Genomic DNA, 17,989 nt, shown 5'->3' with positions numbered 1-17,989 from the left:
GTTGGTGATTGGGGTCTATATAGTTGCCTCTTTTTCTTTGGGGGCGGAGTTGTTGTTTTGTTGGTGTTGTTGGCGGTAAGCAGAGTAAAAAGAGGGAGAAAAATACGACTTCCGTGTCTAATTTTTCGCCGCCAAGCAAGCATTACAATATTAATTAAAAATGAATGAAAACTAAATACTATTGAATATGTCATCATTATCATTTTAAAAATTTAAGTGACGGGTAAAAATAGATTATGACCGGATTTTTATGACCCTGTCAGTCAAAATGACAGACAACGAAAATGTCTAGCGCAATCTCTGACTTAGAGCCTCATTTTTTTATATGGTTTGAGGCTTAGGTATTTTAATTTATTTTTAAATTAAAGTTCAAGTCTGCAAATATTGAAGAAACACTCGGGAATTTTATGTCGTATTCCCATTTAATGTTTTTTTTAAAAGCCTTTGTTTTCCATCTCCTAAAATTTATTCTGCAACGCATTAAATGTTCCTACTCCAATGACTCGGATTATTCAAACCAACTGGCTAAAAGATTAATTGATTAGTAAAATAATCGATAACTGCAGCACTATTTCGTTCACTGCTAGATTCAGGGGAAAAAAAAAACACATCAATCACAGTCAAGGGCAGCTAGCAAGCGAAGCACTCACAGACGCGACTGTGCTCCTTGGAGAGCAGGTAGTTGGCGAGCGGCGGCGTGTAGGTGAGACACTGCACGGTGGAGTTGAGGAAGCAGGTATTGCTGAGGTTTTGGAGGCCGGCTCCCACCCTGTACACCCGCTCCCACTTGAGTGTCAGCTTGTTGGGCGGGAAAAGCATTTTCTGCGGCGCGGCAATGCCGTCACCCTGGCCCCCGATGGTGTTGTCTGAAACTACGCCACATCCAACTCGTGAGAAATACAACCCCTAGCAAAAATTATGGAATCACTTGTCTCAGACGAGCACTCACTCAGACATTTTACCATGTAGAACAAGCTCAGATAAAAAGCTTGATAAAATAATGATTTTGTTCAAAAGTGCAACTCTTTAGCATTCAGAAACACTAAAAGAAATGAATAAAAAACATTGTGGTGGTCTGTAAATGTTACTTTTATAGAGCAAGTGCAGGGAAATATATATGGAATCACTCCATTCTGAGGAAAAAAATATACAGTTTCGGCGTAATTTGTACAAGTGAGCACTGATTTTGAAATGTGTATGCTGTACGTTCAAAATCTGTACGTTTTTCGTGCATTACGGGTTTTTTTGATCGGATTTTGTCACCGTTTCGGCAACGAGAATGTGCGTTACGATGCGTTAATACTAGGGCTGTCAAAATTATCGCGTTAACGCGCGGTAATTAATTTTTTAAATTAATCACGTTAAAATATTTGACGCAATTAACGCACATGTCCCGCTCAGAAAGTATTCTGCCTTTTGGTAAGTTTTACAGCAAGACATTTTGTGCTGTCCAACAACGAACTCTTGTGGTCCCTTTGCGACATGGTTTATTGTTTTCTTTCCAGTTCATTATGGCTGCACGACGTCTCGGGCTGATAATGTTGTGCTTATATGATCCTTGGACAAGATTTGTCCGTAAGTATGGTTGTTGTAAAGAATGTACATACTATGTTAGTAAGCGAAATGTTCTATTTTTTGTATGAGACGCTTTTTGTTTATGTTTATGTTTAGTGAACCTGTATAGCGTGCTAAGCTAACGTTGTTGCTAATGCAATGCTTGTGTACTTTTTTTTTTGTAGTTTTACGACGGTCTAAAGAGGACAATGGTTTGAGGCCATTTTATTAATAAATCAGATGAAAAAGGAAGAAGTCTAATTATTAAGGCGTCGTTCACTAGCTGTCTAGCTTTGGAAAAAGACGCTTCGGAGTGAGGACAGCATAGACAGATTTAGGGCTGCAGCTATCGAATATTTTAGTAATCGAGTAATCGACTGAAAATTCTATCGATTAATCGAGTAATCGGATAAAACAAATATATTTTTAAGTGAAGAGCAATTATATACATGAGAAAACAAGACATTTTATTATTTTCAGTCAATCAATGTCTTTATTTTTTATGTATATTGTTGAAAACAGCCAACAATTGCATCTCAGATGTAACTAGAATAAAATAAAAAAAAAGACTAATTCTCTGCTTTCACTCAAAAAACCTTTAGATCTTATTTTTAAAAGTATATATAACACACCTAAAAATGCCTTTACGCTTGATAACACACATCACTTAAAAGTTAGGATTTTTTCCCACGTTTTTCAATTGAATTTCTATTTGTGTCAAGCCATTTTTAAGTTCTAGTTAAGTTTTAAGTTAGTCTAAACTGTAAGTCCTGATAGGATTTTGAGATTTTGCACTGTTCAAAATAAATGTATGATACAGGCTGTATTGGAGCACATTAGGGACTAGTGCTACTTGGTGTTTTATCCAGCAATGACTACTGAGCTAAAATTGATAGTTAGCATTATTGAGTTTTTATTTGACACCCTCATCACTCCACAACGCTATATTATGTTAAATCCTGTATGTAAGACACGTTAGCCACGCATTGAAAGTGGTCTTAATTAATTGAAACCTAGCCCTCCGCAGTGCTAACATAAGGTGAGCTAGTAGTGACAGTAACGTTAATCTTATATATTAGCGCTTAGCGCTCTTTATTAGCGCTTAGCGCTCTACTGCTTTAAGATGGCGGCTGTTTGCTAACGCTGCCCAGACGCGGCCTAGTCTGCCATTGTGGATCTAGTTCAACATACATGTGATCTCTATGAGACTCATTGGACGCTACCTGCAACTAATGTAGCATGTGCGGGCTAGTATTTAGCAACGTCGGCGTCGTTTGTAGCGGTTGTCGGCTGCAGTAAGTTTTTTTTTTTGCTTCTTCCTCTACGCACGTGACATCAGCGCGTTGTCCCGCATTAAAAGTAGTCCGAGCAAAACGTGATGCTTAGAGCTGTCAAAATAAACGATTACTCGAGGTGAATAAAATTACTCGGATCAGTTTTTAAACTCGAGTTACTCAAGTTGCTCGAGTATTCGTTTCAGCTCTAGACAGATTTAAATGACAGTAGAGTGAAATGCCCACTACAGTCCTTTTGTACCATATGTTGAATGTATATATCCATCTTGTGTCTCTGTCTTTCCATTCCAACAATTTATTTTACAGAATATATATATATAATTTACAGAAAAATATGGCATATTTTATAGATGGTTTGAATTGCGATTAATTAATTTTTAAGCTGTAATTAACTCGATTAAAATTTTTAATCGTTTGACAGCCCTAGTTAATACGTTGGTTGAATGACGCAAGAAAAGTCAAGACACTGAGAAGAGTGTTGTGACGCTGTAGCAAACTCGATGCTAGGTTAGGTGGCTCCAATATTTCCTGACTGTAGCTGACAGCCTATCTAATCTACGCCGAGATATCAAATGCTATTTAGATAGAGGCGTGCGAAATTTCCGATTCTGAGATTATTCGCGATTTGGCCGTGGAAGATTCGAGAACGATTCACAAAAATCCAAATTCCGATTATTGAATTATACCAGCTAAAGCAGACCTAAAACACAGTCAGCACAGTCTTCGGGATGCAATGAGGAACGGACCGAGTGCAAATATAATTTTCAATTCATGCCACTAGATAAAAAAAACCCAGTAATACCTGACTGCGGCCGACAGCTGCTTCAAACAACGCCCAGTTGCTAGTTGCTACAAACATACGGCCACATACAGCTATAGTAGATATCAAATATATGTAGAACTAGATGCCAAATGACAGACTTGCCGTTTAGTAGTTGCCACGTTGTTAACAGCCGCCATCTTAAAGCAGTAGATTTCTCTAGAAGGCTCTGTTGTAGCGAACCTAATTAACGTGTCATCTAAAATAATCCTAAATCGGCAAAATCTTAACTTGAAGCCATCTTTAAATAATGAAACAGTTTTAAAACTTTGACATGTCGAAAGTAGACAGAAGGGAAATTATGGAATAACGGGAGAATTTTAACAACTTTAACGGTTGATTCACATCATTCGATTAATTGAATGTAGTTTAAAGCTGCTGATACAAAATGGCACTTGAGTATTTTATTTACTGTTTTAAACTGTTAACATGATACTGAAATATTAGTTTGGTTTAGCCAGAGAAGATTTTTGAACAATTTTGAAACTAATGTAACAAACATTAAAAGCGCGGGGTGGGGGAGGTAACATCAATAATCGATTTATAATCGAATCAGAGCCTCTGAATCGTAATCGTAATCAATTCGTTAGGTGCCAAAAGATTCCCACCTCTACTATTAGAACTACATGCGAAATGACAGACGGCGGCGTTAATAAACAGCTGCCATTTTGAAGCAGTAGCCAACTGCCTCGGGTTGACAGGTATGAAATATGGAATCATGAGAAACAAACAAAGAAATAACAATCAAAACACCCACTCTGGCTTTTATGACAGCTTGCAGTCCCTGATGCATCGACTTGATGGGTGACAAACAGTATTCTTCATCAATTTGATGCCAACTCTCTTTGATTGGAGTTGCCAGTCCAATGCAGATTCTTGACTCTTGTCAAGGTGATGATGCTGGAACTTTTGTTTGGTGCTGTTCCAGTGAAATTTACAAAGATGACTGCCTTATAAGAAAACATCTAAATTCCCCCAGTCCTTGATGATATGGGGCTGCATGTCAGGCAAAGGCACTGGAGAGCTGGCTGTGGTTAAATCTTCAATAAATGCACAAGTTTATATCGAAATTTTAGAGAGCTTTCTTATCCCTTCAATTGCAAATATATTTTCCGAGATGACAATGCATCATGCCAGAGCTAAAACTGTTCAAGCATTCCTTTGAGAAAGACTCACCCAGTCAATAGCATGGCCTGCAAATAGCCCAGATCTCAACCCTACTGAAAACCTCTGGTGGAAATTGAAAAAAAGTGGTCCACAGCAAGGCTCCGACCTGCAAGGATGATCTGGCAACTGCAATCAAAGAGTTGGCACCAAATTGATGAAGAATACTCATCAAGTCCATGCCTCAGAGACTGCAAGATGTCATAAAAGCCAGAGGTGGTGCTACTAAATACTCGAGCTGTGTTTGATTGTTATTTCTTTGTTTCTCGTGATTCCATATTATTTCCTCAGAATGGAGTGATTCCATATACACTCACCGGCCACTTTCTTGGGTACACCATGCTAGTAACGGGTTGGACCCTCTTTTGCCTTCAGAACTGCCTCAATTCTTCGTGGCATAGATTCAACAAGGTGCTGGAAGCATTCCTCAGAGAGTTTGGTCCATATTGACATGATGGCATCACACAGTTGGTGCAGATTTGTCGGCTGCACATCCATGATGCCAATCTCCCGTTCCACCACATCCCAAAGATACTCTATTGGATTGAGATCTGGTGACTGTGGAGGCCATCTGAGTAGAGGTGTGCAAAATTTCCGATTCTTAGATTATTCGCGATTCGGCCGTGGAAGATTCGAGAACGATTCACAAAAATCCAAATTCCGATTATTGAAATATGCAAAGTAAAGCGGAAGTACAACACACTCAGCGCGCCGCGTGGTCTTATGGACAATGAGGAACGGAGCGAGAGTAGCTAAACATCATGCTTCTCATTACCCGGCCCCTCGGGTAATGCCAATGCTCAACTCACGGCTCTAGCTCAACTCATGCCACGAGATAAAAAAACACAACAACATACCTGACTGCTGCCGAAAAGCTGCTACAAAGTACATCCACATAATGTTACGGTAGATATCATTTATATAGGACTAGATGCATTATAGATTTGGTAGCGTGAGCAGCACATATACAAAAAGCTAGATGCGGGCGTTATCAACGGCCGCCATCTTAAAGCAGTACACTTCCCTGCAAGGCTGTTGTAGCGAACCTTCCAAGCGAACCTAATTAACTTTTTATCTAAAATACTCCTAAATCGGTAAAATATTGACTTGAATCTATCTTTAAAATAGTTTTAAAACTTTCACATATCGAAAGTAGACAAAAGGGAAATTATGGAATAACAGGAGCAATTTTAACAACGGTTGATTCACAACATTAAATTAATTGAATATAGTTTAAAGCTGCTGATACAGAATGGGGACTGGAGTTTTTTTATCTACTGTTATTTTTGTATATTTGTTTACTGCTATATGTTAACTTGATACTGAAATAGTAGTTTGGTTTAGCCTGAGAGTATTTTTGAACAATTTTGGAACTAATGCACAAAACATTAAAAAAAAAAAAAAAAAGAGAGGAGGGGGTGCATCAATAATCGTTTTATAATCGAATCGGAGCCTCTGAATCGTAATCGTAATCGAATCGTTAGGTGCCCAAAGATTCCCAGCTCTACATCTGAGTACAGTGAACTCATTGTCATGTTCAAGAAACCAGTCTGAGATAATTCCAGCTTTATGACATGGCGCATTATCTTGCTGAAAGTAGCCATCAGAACTTGGGTACATTGTGGTCATAAAGGGATGGACATGGTCAGCAACAATAGGCTGTGGCGTTCCAACGATGCTCAATTGGTACCAAGGGGCCCAAAGAGTGCCAAGAAAATATTCCCCACAACATTACACCACCACCACCAGCCTGAACCGTTGATACAAGGCAGGATGGATCTATGCTTTCATGCTGTTGATGCCAAATTCTGACCCTACCATCCGGATGTCGCAGCAGAAATCGAGACTCATCAGACCAGGCAACGTTTTTCCAATCTTCTATTGTCCAATTTCGATGAGCTTGTGCAAATTGTAGCCTCAGTTTCCTGTTCTTGGCTGAAGGGAGTGGCACCCGGCGTGGTCTTCTGGTGCTGTAGCCCATCCGCCTCAAAGTTCGACGTACTGTGCGTTCAGAGATGCTCTTCTGCCTACCTTGGTTGTAACGGGTGGTTATTTGAGTCACTGTTGCCTTTCTATCAGCTCAAACCAGTCTGGCCATTCTCCTCTGACCTCTGTCATCAACAAGGCATTTCCGCTCACTGGATATTTTTTTTTTTCGGACCATTCTCTGTAAACCCTGGAGATGGTTGTGCGTGAAAATCCCAGTAGATCAGGAGTTTCTGAAATACGCAGACAAGCCCTTCTGGCACCAACAACCATGCAACGTTCAAAGTCACTCCAATCACCTTTCCTCCCCATACTGATGCTCGGTTTGAACTGCAGGAGATCGTCTTAAACCATGTCTACGGCTACGTTCATACTACAGGTCTTAATGCACGAATCCGATTTTTTCGTGTTTTTCCGACTCGAGTGAGGCATTAACTTGACGGTCTGAACGTGACAAGTCGCATAAAACGGGACCATTTCAAATCCGATCTGGGTCACTTTCGTATGTGGTCTAAATCCGATCTGGGCCACATTTTTCCAGACTGTCGCGGTGGTCTGTACTGTCCAGTCCCGCAAATCGGATTTCATGCAGCAATTACGTCATCAAATAGCGAGAGAGTCGTTACCGTAGCGATGCACTTGTGCGTTATTAGCGCCTAGCTTGCAGTGAACACGGCTTTCGGGGAAGGGCTGAGCTTCACAACAGTCATAAAAAATAGAAATGGGTTGAGGATAAGCCTGAGAATGCTTAGTTTTCTCTGTTACAAGTGAGCAATATTTCAACATTGCTTACACGGCCGAGAGAGAGTCGGGGCAAACTGCCCATATGTGTGTGACGTGCACGGACAGTGCGTGCATGCTATCGATCCATATAAACTTTGAATATAAGCCTGAACGGGGATTATTTATGTCTGTTATTTGTGTCCTCCTTTTGAAAAGCAAAACATGATATCCCTGGAATGACGGATGACGTGTGTCATTTGTTTTGATGCTTCTGCGCATGCGGGTCTTCTTGCTTAGCACGTGTCGGACTGCGAATTAGTGCGCATGCGTAATACTTGAACGGTCTCAATGGATAAAAGCAGTCTGTACGGGCACGCCAAAAAAACGGATATGACAAAAAATCGGATTCGTGCATTAAGACCTGTAGTATGAACGTAGCCTACATGCCTAAATGCACCGAGTTGCCGCCATGTATTTGGCTGATTAGAAATTAAGTGTTAACGAGCAGTTGGACAGGTGTACCTAATAAAGTGGCCGGTGAGTGTATTTCCCTGCACTTGGCTCTATAAAAATAATATTTAATGACCCCCACAATGTTTTTTATTCATTTCTTTTAGTGATTCTGAATGCTAAAGAGTTGCACTTTTGAACTAATTCATTAATTTTTCAAGCTTTTTATCAGAGTTTGTTCTACATGATAAAATGTCTGAGTGAGTGCTCGTCCGACACTCCGAGATTCCATACTTTTTGCTAGGGGTTGTAGATTCGTTGCATGTGAGTGTTAAGCAGAGGCGCCGCGCTTGTTTACCTTGCCTCTTGATTTGGGGGAGCTCGGCCACCTTCTGCCCGGCGGCGCCCTCATTCCTGGGATTGAGGATCACGTATTTGTTTTTCAAGCTGTCCAGCTGGTAGGAGAAGCCCTTGGTGGCGGGCTCGAACTCGATCTTCTGCAGGAGCACCTTTTTGGCCGACGACGCCAAGAGCTTGTTCAGGTCGCTGTCGTCGCCAGACTCCTTTCGACTGGGCTTCAGCGCCTCCTTGAGTTTGTCCACGATCGGCATTGCTGGAACATCACTGGGAAGGCAAAAGTGAAAAGAATATTTGGCCGTTTGTTCAGTAACACGATTCAAAGTGCGCCGGTGGCGACGTCTCGCCTTCACCATAACAAGGGAATTTTGTTTTCACAAGCGAAGTTGTCTTTAATTAGTTTTTATGTTTATTACACTCCAGTTGAGGTTAACTATTAATTTATCACATAAGAGCAGCTGCTTGCTGGCACAACACCATCTATTCCATCTTATTCAGGGTTCCTGCAGGTTTCATTTGATTAGACTTGTCAAGTGTCGATTAGTGCTGCAGCTATCGATTATTTTAGTACTCCATTAATTGATGAACTAGTTAGTTCAAATAATCGAGTAATCGGATAAGGAACATGTAAATCAAAATACCTGAGCTGTGCTCCAAACGGTATTAAAAAATGAGGATCTAAGTACAACAAAAGAACAACTGGTTAACTTACATAGCAAAAGTCTGCTAGCTTAAATGCTATAAAATGCTAACTTTTTTAACGTAACAATTCTCTTAATGGTTCAAACTAAAGATGTCCCGATCACGTCATTTTCAAAGTATCGGAATCGGAAAAAAAATATCGAACATGCCTTTTTAAAAAAAAGTTTTTAATCTAAATTGTTTTTTAATTGTATTTAACGTTACAAACAAAATGTCTTACACTCATCCAAAGTAGTTTTGGCTTAAAGTAGGGCTATCAAATTTATTGCGTTAACGGTGGTAATTAATTTTTTTTAATTAATCACGCTAAATAAATTACGTATGCGCTGCACGACCCACTCACGCATTGTCGCGTTCAATCTATAAAGATGACGTTTTACCTATAGGTAGCGCTAAAAGGCAGCGTATAATGAGTAGAGAGAATTTTGACAGCCTTTGGAGCCATTTTTTATGTGACTAAAGCCTTACAATACCTCGAAAAGCTACCTAGAAAAGTAGTAGTTGATCATTTTCTTAACACTCTAAGTTCTTACCCAACGCAGAGAAGATATATCAATTGGTGCCCCTACGCACAGTCATGGTTGCACTTCCCATCATGCATTTGGGAAGAAGTCAAATGGCTGCAGTATCATTTACTGAAAGCTCAACAAATACACTAGATGGCAATATTTAGTCACAATATATAAAGTCACATTTATCCTTTAAGAATTACAAGTCTTTCTATCCGTGGATCCCTCTCACAGAAAGAATGTTAATAATGTAAATGCAATCTTGAGGATTTATTGTCATAATAAACAAATACAGTATTTATGTGCTGTATGTTGAATGTATATATTCGTCCGAGTTTTATTCATTTTTTTCTTAATGCATTGCCAAAATGTATATGATTGGGAAAAATTATCGGGAATGATTGGAATTGAATCGGGGGCAAAAAAAAGCTATCGGATCGGGAAATATCGGGATTGGCAGATACTCAAACTAAAACGATCGGGATCGGATCGGGAGCAAAAAAACATGATCAGAACAACCCTAGTTCAAACACATTCCCACAAAAAACTGCTAAATATACCTATAAACTAAATTACGAATGTGTTAATAAAACATTGAAACAGTGAATTAGACTTTTTTTTATTCTAGTTACATCTGAGATGCCATTGTTGGCTGTCACATTATACATCGAAAATAAAGACATTGATTGACTGAAAATGGTTCAAGATTAGATGAAATGTCTTGTTTTCTCATGTATATTTATAATTGCTCTTCACCTAAAAATGTTTTATCCGATTACTCGATAAAATTTTCAGTCGATTACTCGATTACTAAAATATTCCATAGCTGCAGCCCTAATTTAATCATTGCAGCACTAGTGTCGATGTACACGAAAGAATCATTTCCATTTCATCCATATGTGCAAGGTGACAAAAAATCCGAGCAGTTCTTGAACACAACAATAACTCGTTCACCTGCACGCCTACCGACGACGTCCGCGTGCCGTTAACAGTGCCGAGTGTCCTGTAAAATTTCGGACAAGGGCAACCCAAGTAATGTTATAATATTATAAGAAAAGTGATATTGGATAGTTTCTCGCGGCACATCTGACTTTCACGACATCGGTTGAAAAATAGACTTTATAATACAATGCCCTCCATAATTATTGGCACCTCTGAAAAAGATGTGTTTTTTTAGCTTCTAATATATATATTTTTTTTATTCAAATAATATGGGACCTTAATGGGAAAAAAAAGAAAAATCCAACCTTCAATACAAGTGCATTCATTCAGTCGGGAAAAAATCCCACATAACAAAAAAATTATTTGACATAAAATTGTGTCACAATTATTAGCACCCCTGGTGTTAATACTTTGTACAACACCCTTTTGCCAACAAAACAAGGTCTTGGGACTTAGACAGCCATGGGAGGAGCTTGATTTTGTGTCTGGTGAACCATTTCTGTGTAGATTTGGCCATATGTTTAGGGTCATTGTCGTGCTGAAAGACCCAGTGACGACCCAGCTTCCGCTTTCGGGTGGAGGGCAACAGATTTTGATTTAAAATGTCCTGGTATTTCAAAGCATTCATGATGCCATGCACCTAAACAAGGTTCCCAGGGCCTTTGGAAGAGAAACAGCCCCACAGCCTCACTGACCCACCCCCTTACTTCACAGTGGGTATGAGGTGCTTTTCAGCATGCGCATCTTTCGTGGCACGCCAGACCCCACTTAGAGTGTTTGTTGCCAAAAAGCTCAATCTTGGTCTCACACAAAAATACACACGATCCCAGGCTTCAACTGGGACCGTGTGCTTTGGTCAGATGAGACCAAGATTGAGCTTTTTGGCAACAAACACTCTAAGTAGGTCTGGCGTGCCACGAAAGATGCGCATGCTGACTAGTTAATGCTTTCAGCATTTGACCTCATTGTTTATTTGTGATTTATTATTTTTATTTACTTGGTTTTTTTTTTGTACGTGCTTTACGTGTCATTTTGTTTTCCAAAATGTTTTTTGTGAATTAATAAGCGTCAACAAAAAATGTCATTGCTAAATTAGTAAAATAAAATAAAAAAATATATATATGTTTTTTTAATTATTAGATTAGTTGACTCCCCAAAAATAGTCGTCTGACTAATCGGGATAAAAAAATAGTCGTTTGGGACAGCCCTAATGATTGAAAGCCACATAATTTCTCAAAATGAATTTAAAAATATATTTTTTGGAGCCAATTCGTAAATAAATTAATTGCCGAGGTATCGGGTAGGTACTCCGTATCGGCAGATCCTCAAAATCAGGCGACTCGGAATCGAACTGGGATGGAAAATGTGTGATCGGGACAACTTTACTTCAGTCTCTTTTTAAACACAGTGGAAATCAATGCACGATATCCCTTAAATTCGTGTGCTTCTAATATTCTTCAAAAGGTCTGGGATGATTGTGTTCAGTATAGAATGTGTAGTCAAAAAATGAATAAATAAATCCTGTTATCTTTTTGAAGCTGCGTCTGAGTGAGTGCCTGAAAAGACATCATAGAGGACAGTGATGTCACTATTGTGTATGGGTAGGGGTGGGTGGCGGAAAAGGAGCCCTCAACATCTGCACAAGGACACGGCGACCTTAACGCGCCTCCGTCACTGATACGAAGAATGACACGCAGCCTGCGTGAACAACGTCGCAGTGACTTTGTTATGCAATTAATCAGTCGTCCTTTAACTGCTCTAATTGGTCATTTCATTTTGTGAATGGAAGCGAGGACATGAGTGTGTAAGGGTGGGGTGGGGGGTGAATGAACAACAGCGAATCACCGAAATGAATTATTTTCATCTGTCTGGCTTATAAAAATCATATTAAACCACAAAAGCATTGCTAATATGAACAATAAAAAAAAATCCCAAAGTGGCACAATTTGTAACACATTGCAAATAAAGCTGCCGATAGTTTCATTGTGTCATTTTTCTTTTTTTTTTTTTTTTTTAAACCTGTCCTGTTCAGCTGTTTGACACAGAGAATGGAAGTCTAAGTGCCCGGATTCTGAACAGTTTTAATGTTTCACATTGAGAGTCTGACATACTCCCATTGTGATCATTCAAAATACCTTTTTATTATGACAAAGCAGCGAACAGGAAGGGATTATGGGGGGACAGAAGAAAAGAAATACAAGAGAAGAAAGAAAAGAAACACATACACAAACAACAACAAGAAATACATTGAACATCTAAACTAGTTACTAATATGCTGGTGCTATCGTCAGCGAGATGTATTTCCGGTTTACACCATGTGGGGGCCTATTGGCCAGTGAAAGAGGAGAATGGGGGTGGGGGTGTCTATAAGACTATAAACTAAGTGATTGAAAGGGGTAGAGTGTACACAAATCAGTTCTGTGATCTAGAACCCAGTAATCGTGTGAATCTCTTATGAGTGAAAGCCCGTTGGCGACCAACCCTACGCCGCCGCATCGCCAATCCCGGCACCGGAACCCCCAACCCGAGCATGCCCTACCACATCCAGCAGCACGCAAGCCCCACCGGGCGCGCGACAGCCACGCAGACGGGCGGAGAGACCGCGCGGGCACCAACCCAGGGCCACGGCCCACACCCAGCCAGCCCGGGGAGGGAGGGCGGGCGGGGGGGCGGGGGGATCCACGCGCAGCCCATCCCTCCTCCAACCGCCCAGCAAAGGAGCCACCGTCACCCCCCCCCGGGACCCAGGGTGGTCCCCCGGGCCACCCGCGCGCCCATCAACCGGCCTTCAGGGATGGCAGGAGGGGACGCATCACCAACCCCCACGCCTACACCCACCCCCGCCCGCCCACCCGGACCACGAGCCACAGCCCCCCAACCGGCACAGCACGCCACGGGACCCCCAGCGGCCCACCAAGCCCCAGGCAAGGCAGGGCCCCCCGCCGGTGCAGGCGACACCCCGCTGATACACCGGCGCCCAGCCAGCGACCCGCGACGGAGCGCAGGGCGGACGCCCAGCCAGAGAAGAGAGGGGAAGGCGGAGGCAGGAGAACGCCCAGGGACTGCCATGGGGCGACGCAAGATCGGAGACCCGACCCCCCAACCCACTCCCGCGGCCGGCAGCCGAGGCAGAGGGGAGGCCACACCCCGGGAGCCACGCCATATAGAAAAAGTGTGGGACCCACCTACCACCCTATTACTGTGGCTGCCAGGTTCCCGACTGGCAGCCATCACCCAGCACCGTGATGGGGGTGTGAGGGGAGGGTAGTGCAATGTATGCATTAAAATAGGAGAGCTTGGCTTGGGGCAGTGGGACCGCAGCATGGAGTTTCTGTCCAGCCGCCCGTCCCACCGCCCTTTGCCAGAGCTCTCCTGTGGAGTATGATGTGTGTGGTGCATTTAAAAAAGGTGCAGGGATGGCGGGGCCTGTGGTGAGGAGGCAGCCGTGAGGCCCCCCCCCCCCCCAGCAGGTCCCAACCATCCCACAACCTTGGTGTGTGGTGCATTAAAAACAGGGGGGAGTCGGGCTGGGACTGTAAAGCCCCGTCCCAACTCTCCCCGGAGAAATGTATGAGCATGTATCATTGTGTCATTTTTCAATCAGGCAAAAATAAGGCTTTGTCTCGCATTTATTTGCTGCTGACCACTGTCTAAAATTTAGAGCTGAAATGAATACTCGAGCAACTCGAGTTTCAAAACTGATCCGAGTAATTTTATTAACCTCGAGGAATCGTTTAATTTTGCCAACTCTTAAGCATCACTTTTTGCCCGGACTACTTGTCATGCGGGACAACACGCCGACGTCACGCGCGTAGAGGAAGAAGCAATAATATAAATTTTTTAAAAAAAAACCTTACCGCAGCCGACAGCCGCTACAAAATATTCCGATGTTGCTAAAAACTACGCCCGCATGATGCTAGTGTGGTAGCAGGTAGTGACCGATGCGTCTCATAGATGTCCCGATGCAGATCGATCTGGTCCGATCACGTCATTTTCAAAGTATCGGAATCGGCAAAGAAAATATCGGCCATGCCTTTTTTTGATATATATATATTTTTTAATTACATCGTTTTCTAATTGTATTTAACGTTAGACATAATATGTCGTTACACTCAACCAGAGTCTTTAGTTTAGGCTTAAGGTAGGGTTATCAAATTTTATGTTAGTTTTTTTAAATGTATCAAATGTATCACATTATTAAATTTAACGCAATTAATGCATGCGCTGCACGACCCACTCACGCATTGTCGCGCTCAATCTGTAATGGCGCCGTTTTACCTATATAGAGATAAAAGGCAGCGTAAAATGAGTAGCGTGAATTTTGACAGCCTTTGGAGGCTTATTTTAATTGGCTAAAGCCTTACAATCCCTCTCCCTACAATTAGAAATATCATGGGAAGCAATGTGGGGAAGCAAGGTAGCAATTGATCTTTTTCTTAACACCTTATTTTATTTCCCAACGCAGAGAAGATATATCAATTGGTAGCACTACGCACAGTCATGGTTCCACTTCCCATCATGCATTGGGGCATGACTGCAGTATAATTTACTGAAAGCTCAATAAATACACTAGATGGCAATATTTAGTCACAATATACAAAGTCACAAGTCTTTCTATCCATGGATCCCTCTCACAGAAAATGTTAAAAATGCAAATGCCATCTTGAGGATTTATTGTCATAAGAAACAAATACAGTACTTATGTACTGTAAGTTGAATGTATATATTCGTCCGAGTTTTATTCATTTTTTTCTTAATGCATTGCCAAAATGTATCTGATCGGGGAAAATTATCAGGAATGATTGGAATTCAATTGGGAGCAAAAAAAAGCATCGGATCGGGAAATATTGGGATCGGCAGATACTCAAACTAAAACGATCGGGAGCAAAAAAACATGATCGGAACAACCCGAATCGCATGCGTTTAGAACTAGATGCTAAATGATAGACTTGGCCGCGTCTGGGCAGCCTTGGTAAACAGCCGCCATCTTTAAGCAGTAGACTTCTCAGCGCTAATAAATATAACGTTACTGTCACTCGCACACGTAACGTTAGCCCTTCGGAGGGCTAGGTATCTAACTTTCTATTTGATTATGACCACTGTCAATGCGTGGCTAACGTGTCTTACATACAGGCTTTTAGAGCTGGGAATCTTTGGGCACCTAATGATTCGATTACGATTCAGAGGCTCAGATTCGATTATAAAACAATTATTGATGCACACCCCCTCCTTTTTTTTTTTTTTTTTTTTTTTTTTAATGTTTTGTACATTAGTTCCAAAATTGTTCAAAAATACTCTCAGGCTAAACCAAACGACTAGTTCAGTATCAAGTTAACATATAGCAGTAAAAAAATATACAAAAATAACAGTAAAAAAAAAAAAAACTCTAGTCCCCATTCTATATCAGCAGCTTTAAACTACATTCAATTATTTTAATGTTGTGAATCAACCGTTAAAGTTGTTAAAATTGCTCCCGTCATTCCATAATTTCCCTTTTGCCTACTTTCCACATGTGAAAGTTTAAAAATTATTTTAAAGATGGATTCAAGTCAATATTTTACCGATTTAGGAGTATTTTGGATAAAAAGTTAATTAGGTTTGCGTGGAAGGTTCGCTACAACAGCCTTCCAGGGAAGTGTACTGCTTTAAGATGGCGGCCGTTTACTACGCCCGCATCTAGCTTTTTGTAGCTGTGCTGCTAATGCTACCGAATCTGTATTGCATCCAGAACTATATAAATGATATCTACCGTAACATTATGTGGATGTACTTTGTAGCAGCTTTTCGGCAGCAGTCAGGTATGTTGTTTTGTTTTTTTTATCTCGTGGCATGAGTTGAGCTAGAGCCGTGAGTTGAGCATTGGCATTACCCGAGGGGCCGGGTAATGAGAAGCATGATGTTTAGCTACTCTCGCTCCGTTCCTCATTGTCCATAAGACCACGCGGCGCGCTGAGTGTGTTGTACTTCCGCTTTACTTTGCATATTTCAATAATCGGAATTTGGATGTTTGTGAATCGTTGTCGAATCTTCCACGGCCGAATCGCGAATAATCTAAGAATCAGAAATTTTGCACACCTCTACAGGCTTTATTTAATCTGTAAAAACACAGCGCCGAGTGATGAGGGTGTAAAATCAAAACATAATAAGGCTAACTGTCAGTTTTAGCTCGGTAGTCATTGCTGAATAAAACACCAAGAAAGTAGCACTGGTCCCTAATGTGCTCCAATACAGCAGGTATCATACATTTATTTTGAACACTGCAAAAACTCAAAATCCTATCAGTGCTTACAGTTTAGACTAACTTAAAACTTAGCTAGAACTTAAAAATGGAAACAACAAATGGAAATTAAATTGAAACACGTGGGGAAAAATCCTAACTTTTAAGTGATGTGTGTTATCAAGCGTGATTACTTTTTAGGTAAGAAACAAGTTTTTTTTTTTTTTTTTTTTTAATAAGATCTAGAAGATTTTTGAGTGGAAGCAGTGATTTTTTTTCTAGTCACATCTGAGATACAACTGTTGGCTGTTTCCAACAATGTACATCGAAAATAAAGACATTGACTGAAAATGGTTCAATTTGGGATTAAATGTCTTTTTTTTCTCATGTATATTTATAATTGCTCTGTACCTAAAAAAAAAAAGTTTTATCCAATTGCTCGATTAATCGATAGAATTTTCTGTCGATTACTCGATTACTCAAATATTTGATAGCCGCAGCCCTAATGATAACCTTAAGCAAAAATACAGCGGTTTCACGGTATTGCAATAGTAGCTCTAAAATGTGTTATTTTGAGATGTATAGGTTAAAAAAAAACTTTTTTCCATTGAACTTGATTTAAAGTGCATGTGACATGAAAAAGCATGTTTATTTCATAATACATGCGGTATTTTATGCTCCTGAATGATATGGACCGCTTTGATATGTGTGGAAGCGATCGCTATGTTTATTTAGTTTTTTAAATCCCGCGCCATGAAAATGAGTGACTTCCGGCTTCGGTCTTGCATTGAGGAGGAGGGCGCTATGACGTGTACAGGTGAAGGCGTCCTCTTCACTAAACAGCCGTACTGTTGTGTATGAGGACTAAGGGTTCAGCTGATTTTGCGGATTAACACGTTTATTTTTCGCATGACGCCAGCCAAACGGCTGCAGAAAAATCTTGCTTTATGAGGGAGAGGAGTGTGCGCCTTTTTGGAGTTTCAAAAGGTTCCCATTCACCGTGGATATTGGCCAAACAAGCCCTACTACTGTGGGACCATTGGACTTACGAGAAAGTGAGTAAACATCTTGTTTTGTATTATGTCAAATACGAATACAGCGATTACAAAGTAAACACTACAAACTTTCTTTAAATAAAGGACTACTTACGTTTGATCATTGATAGGCATATAAAAAGCTCTCCTCATGTACATTAGCTGCACGTTAGCTGCACAACAACTGCAGCCGCCCTCCTTCGGGGAACGAACTGTAAATTGCTCTCCGCCGGGCG

General features: G+C 40.9%; 1 protein-coding gene across 1 annotated transcript in view; it reads right to left on the bottom strand.

Annotated features, from left to right (window-relative positions):
* The window catches only part of usp36 (ubiquitin specific peptidase 36), a 60,847-nt gene that overhangs the window by 40,900 nt on the left and 1,958 nt on the right, over positions 1-17,989 (bottom strand). Inside the window, exons 2-3 of the mRNA XM_057861482.1 lie at positions 8,351-8,616; positions 651-872 (exon numbers count right to left, since the gene is read on the bottom strand). Coding sequence (XP_057717465.1) covers positions 651-872; positions 8,351-8,603 — 475 coding nt within the window. The 5' untranslated portion in view covers positions 8,604-8,616. The remainder of the gene's footprint in view (positions 1-650; positions 873-8,350; positions 8,617-17,989) is intronic.

Source organism: Corythoichthys intestinalis, chromosome 16, assembly GCF_030265065.1.
Source record: "Corythoichthys intestinalis isolate RoL2023-P3 chromosome 16, ASM3026506v1, whole genome shotgun sequence".
NCBI classification, from domain to species: domain Eukaryota; kingdom Metazoa; phylum Chordata; class Actinopteri; order Syngnathiformes; family Syngnathidae; genus Corythoichthys; species Corythoichthys intestinalis.
The sequence above is the reverse complement of the archived record's forward strand: the minus strand, read 5'-3'. Positions and strand labels throughout refer to the sequence as shown.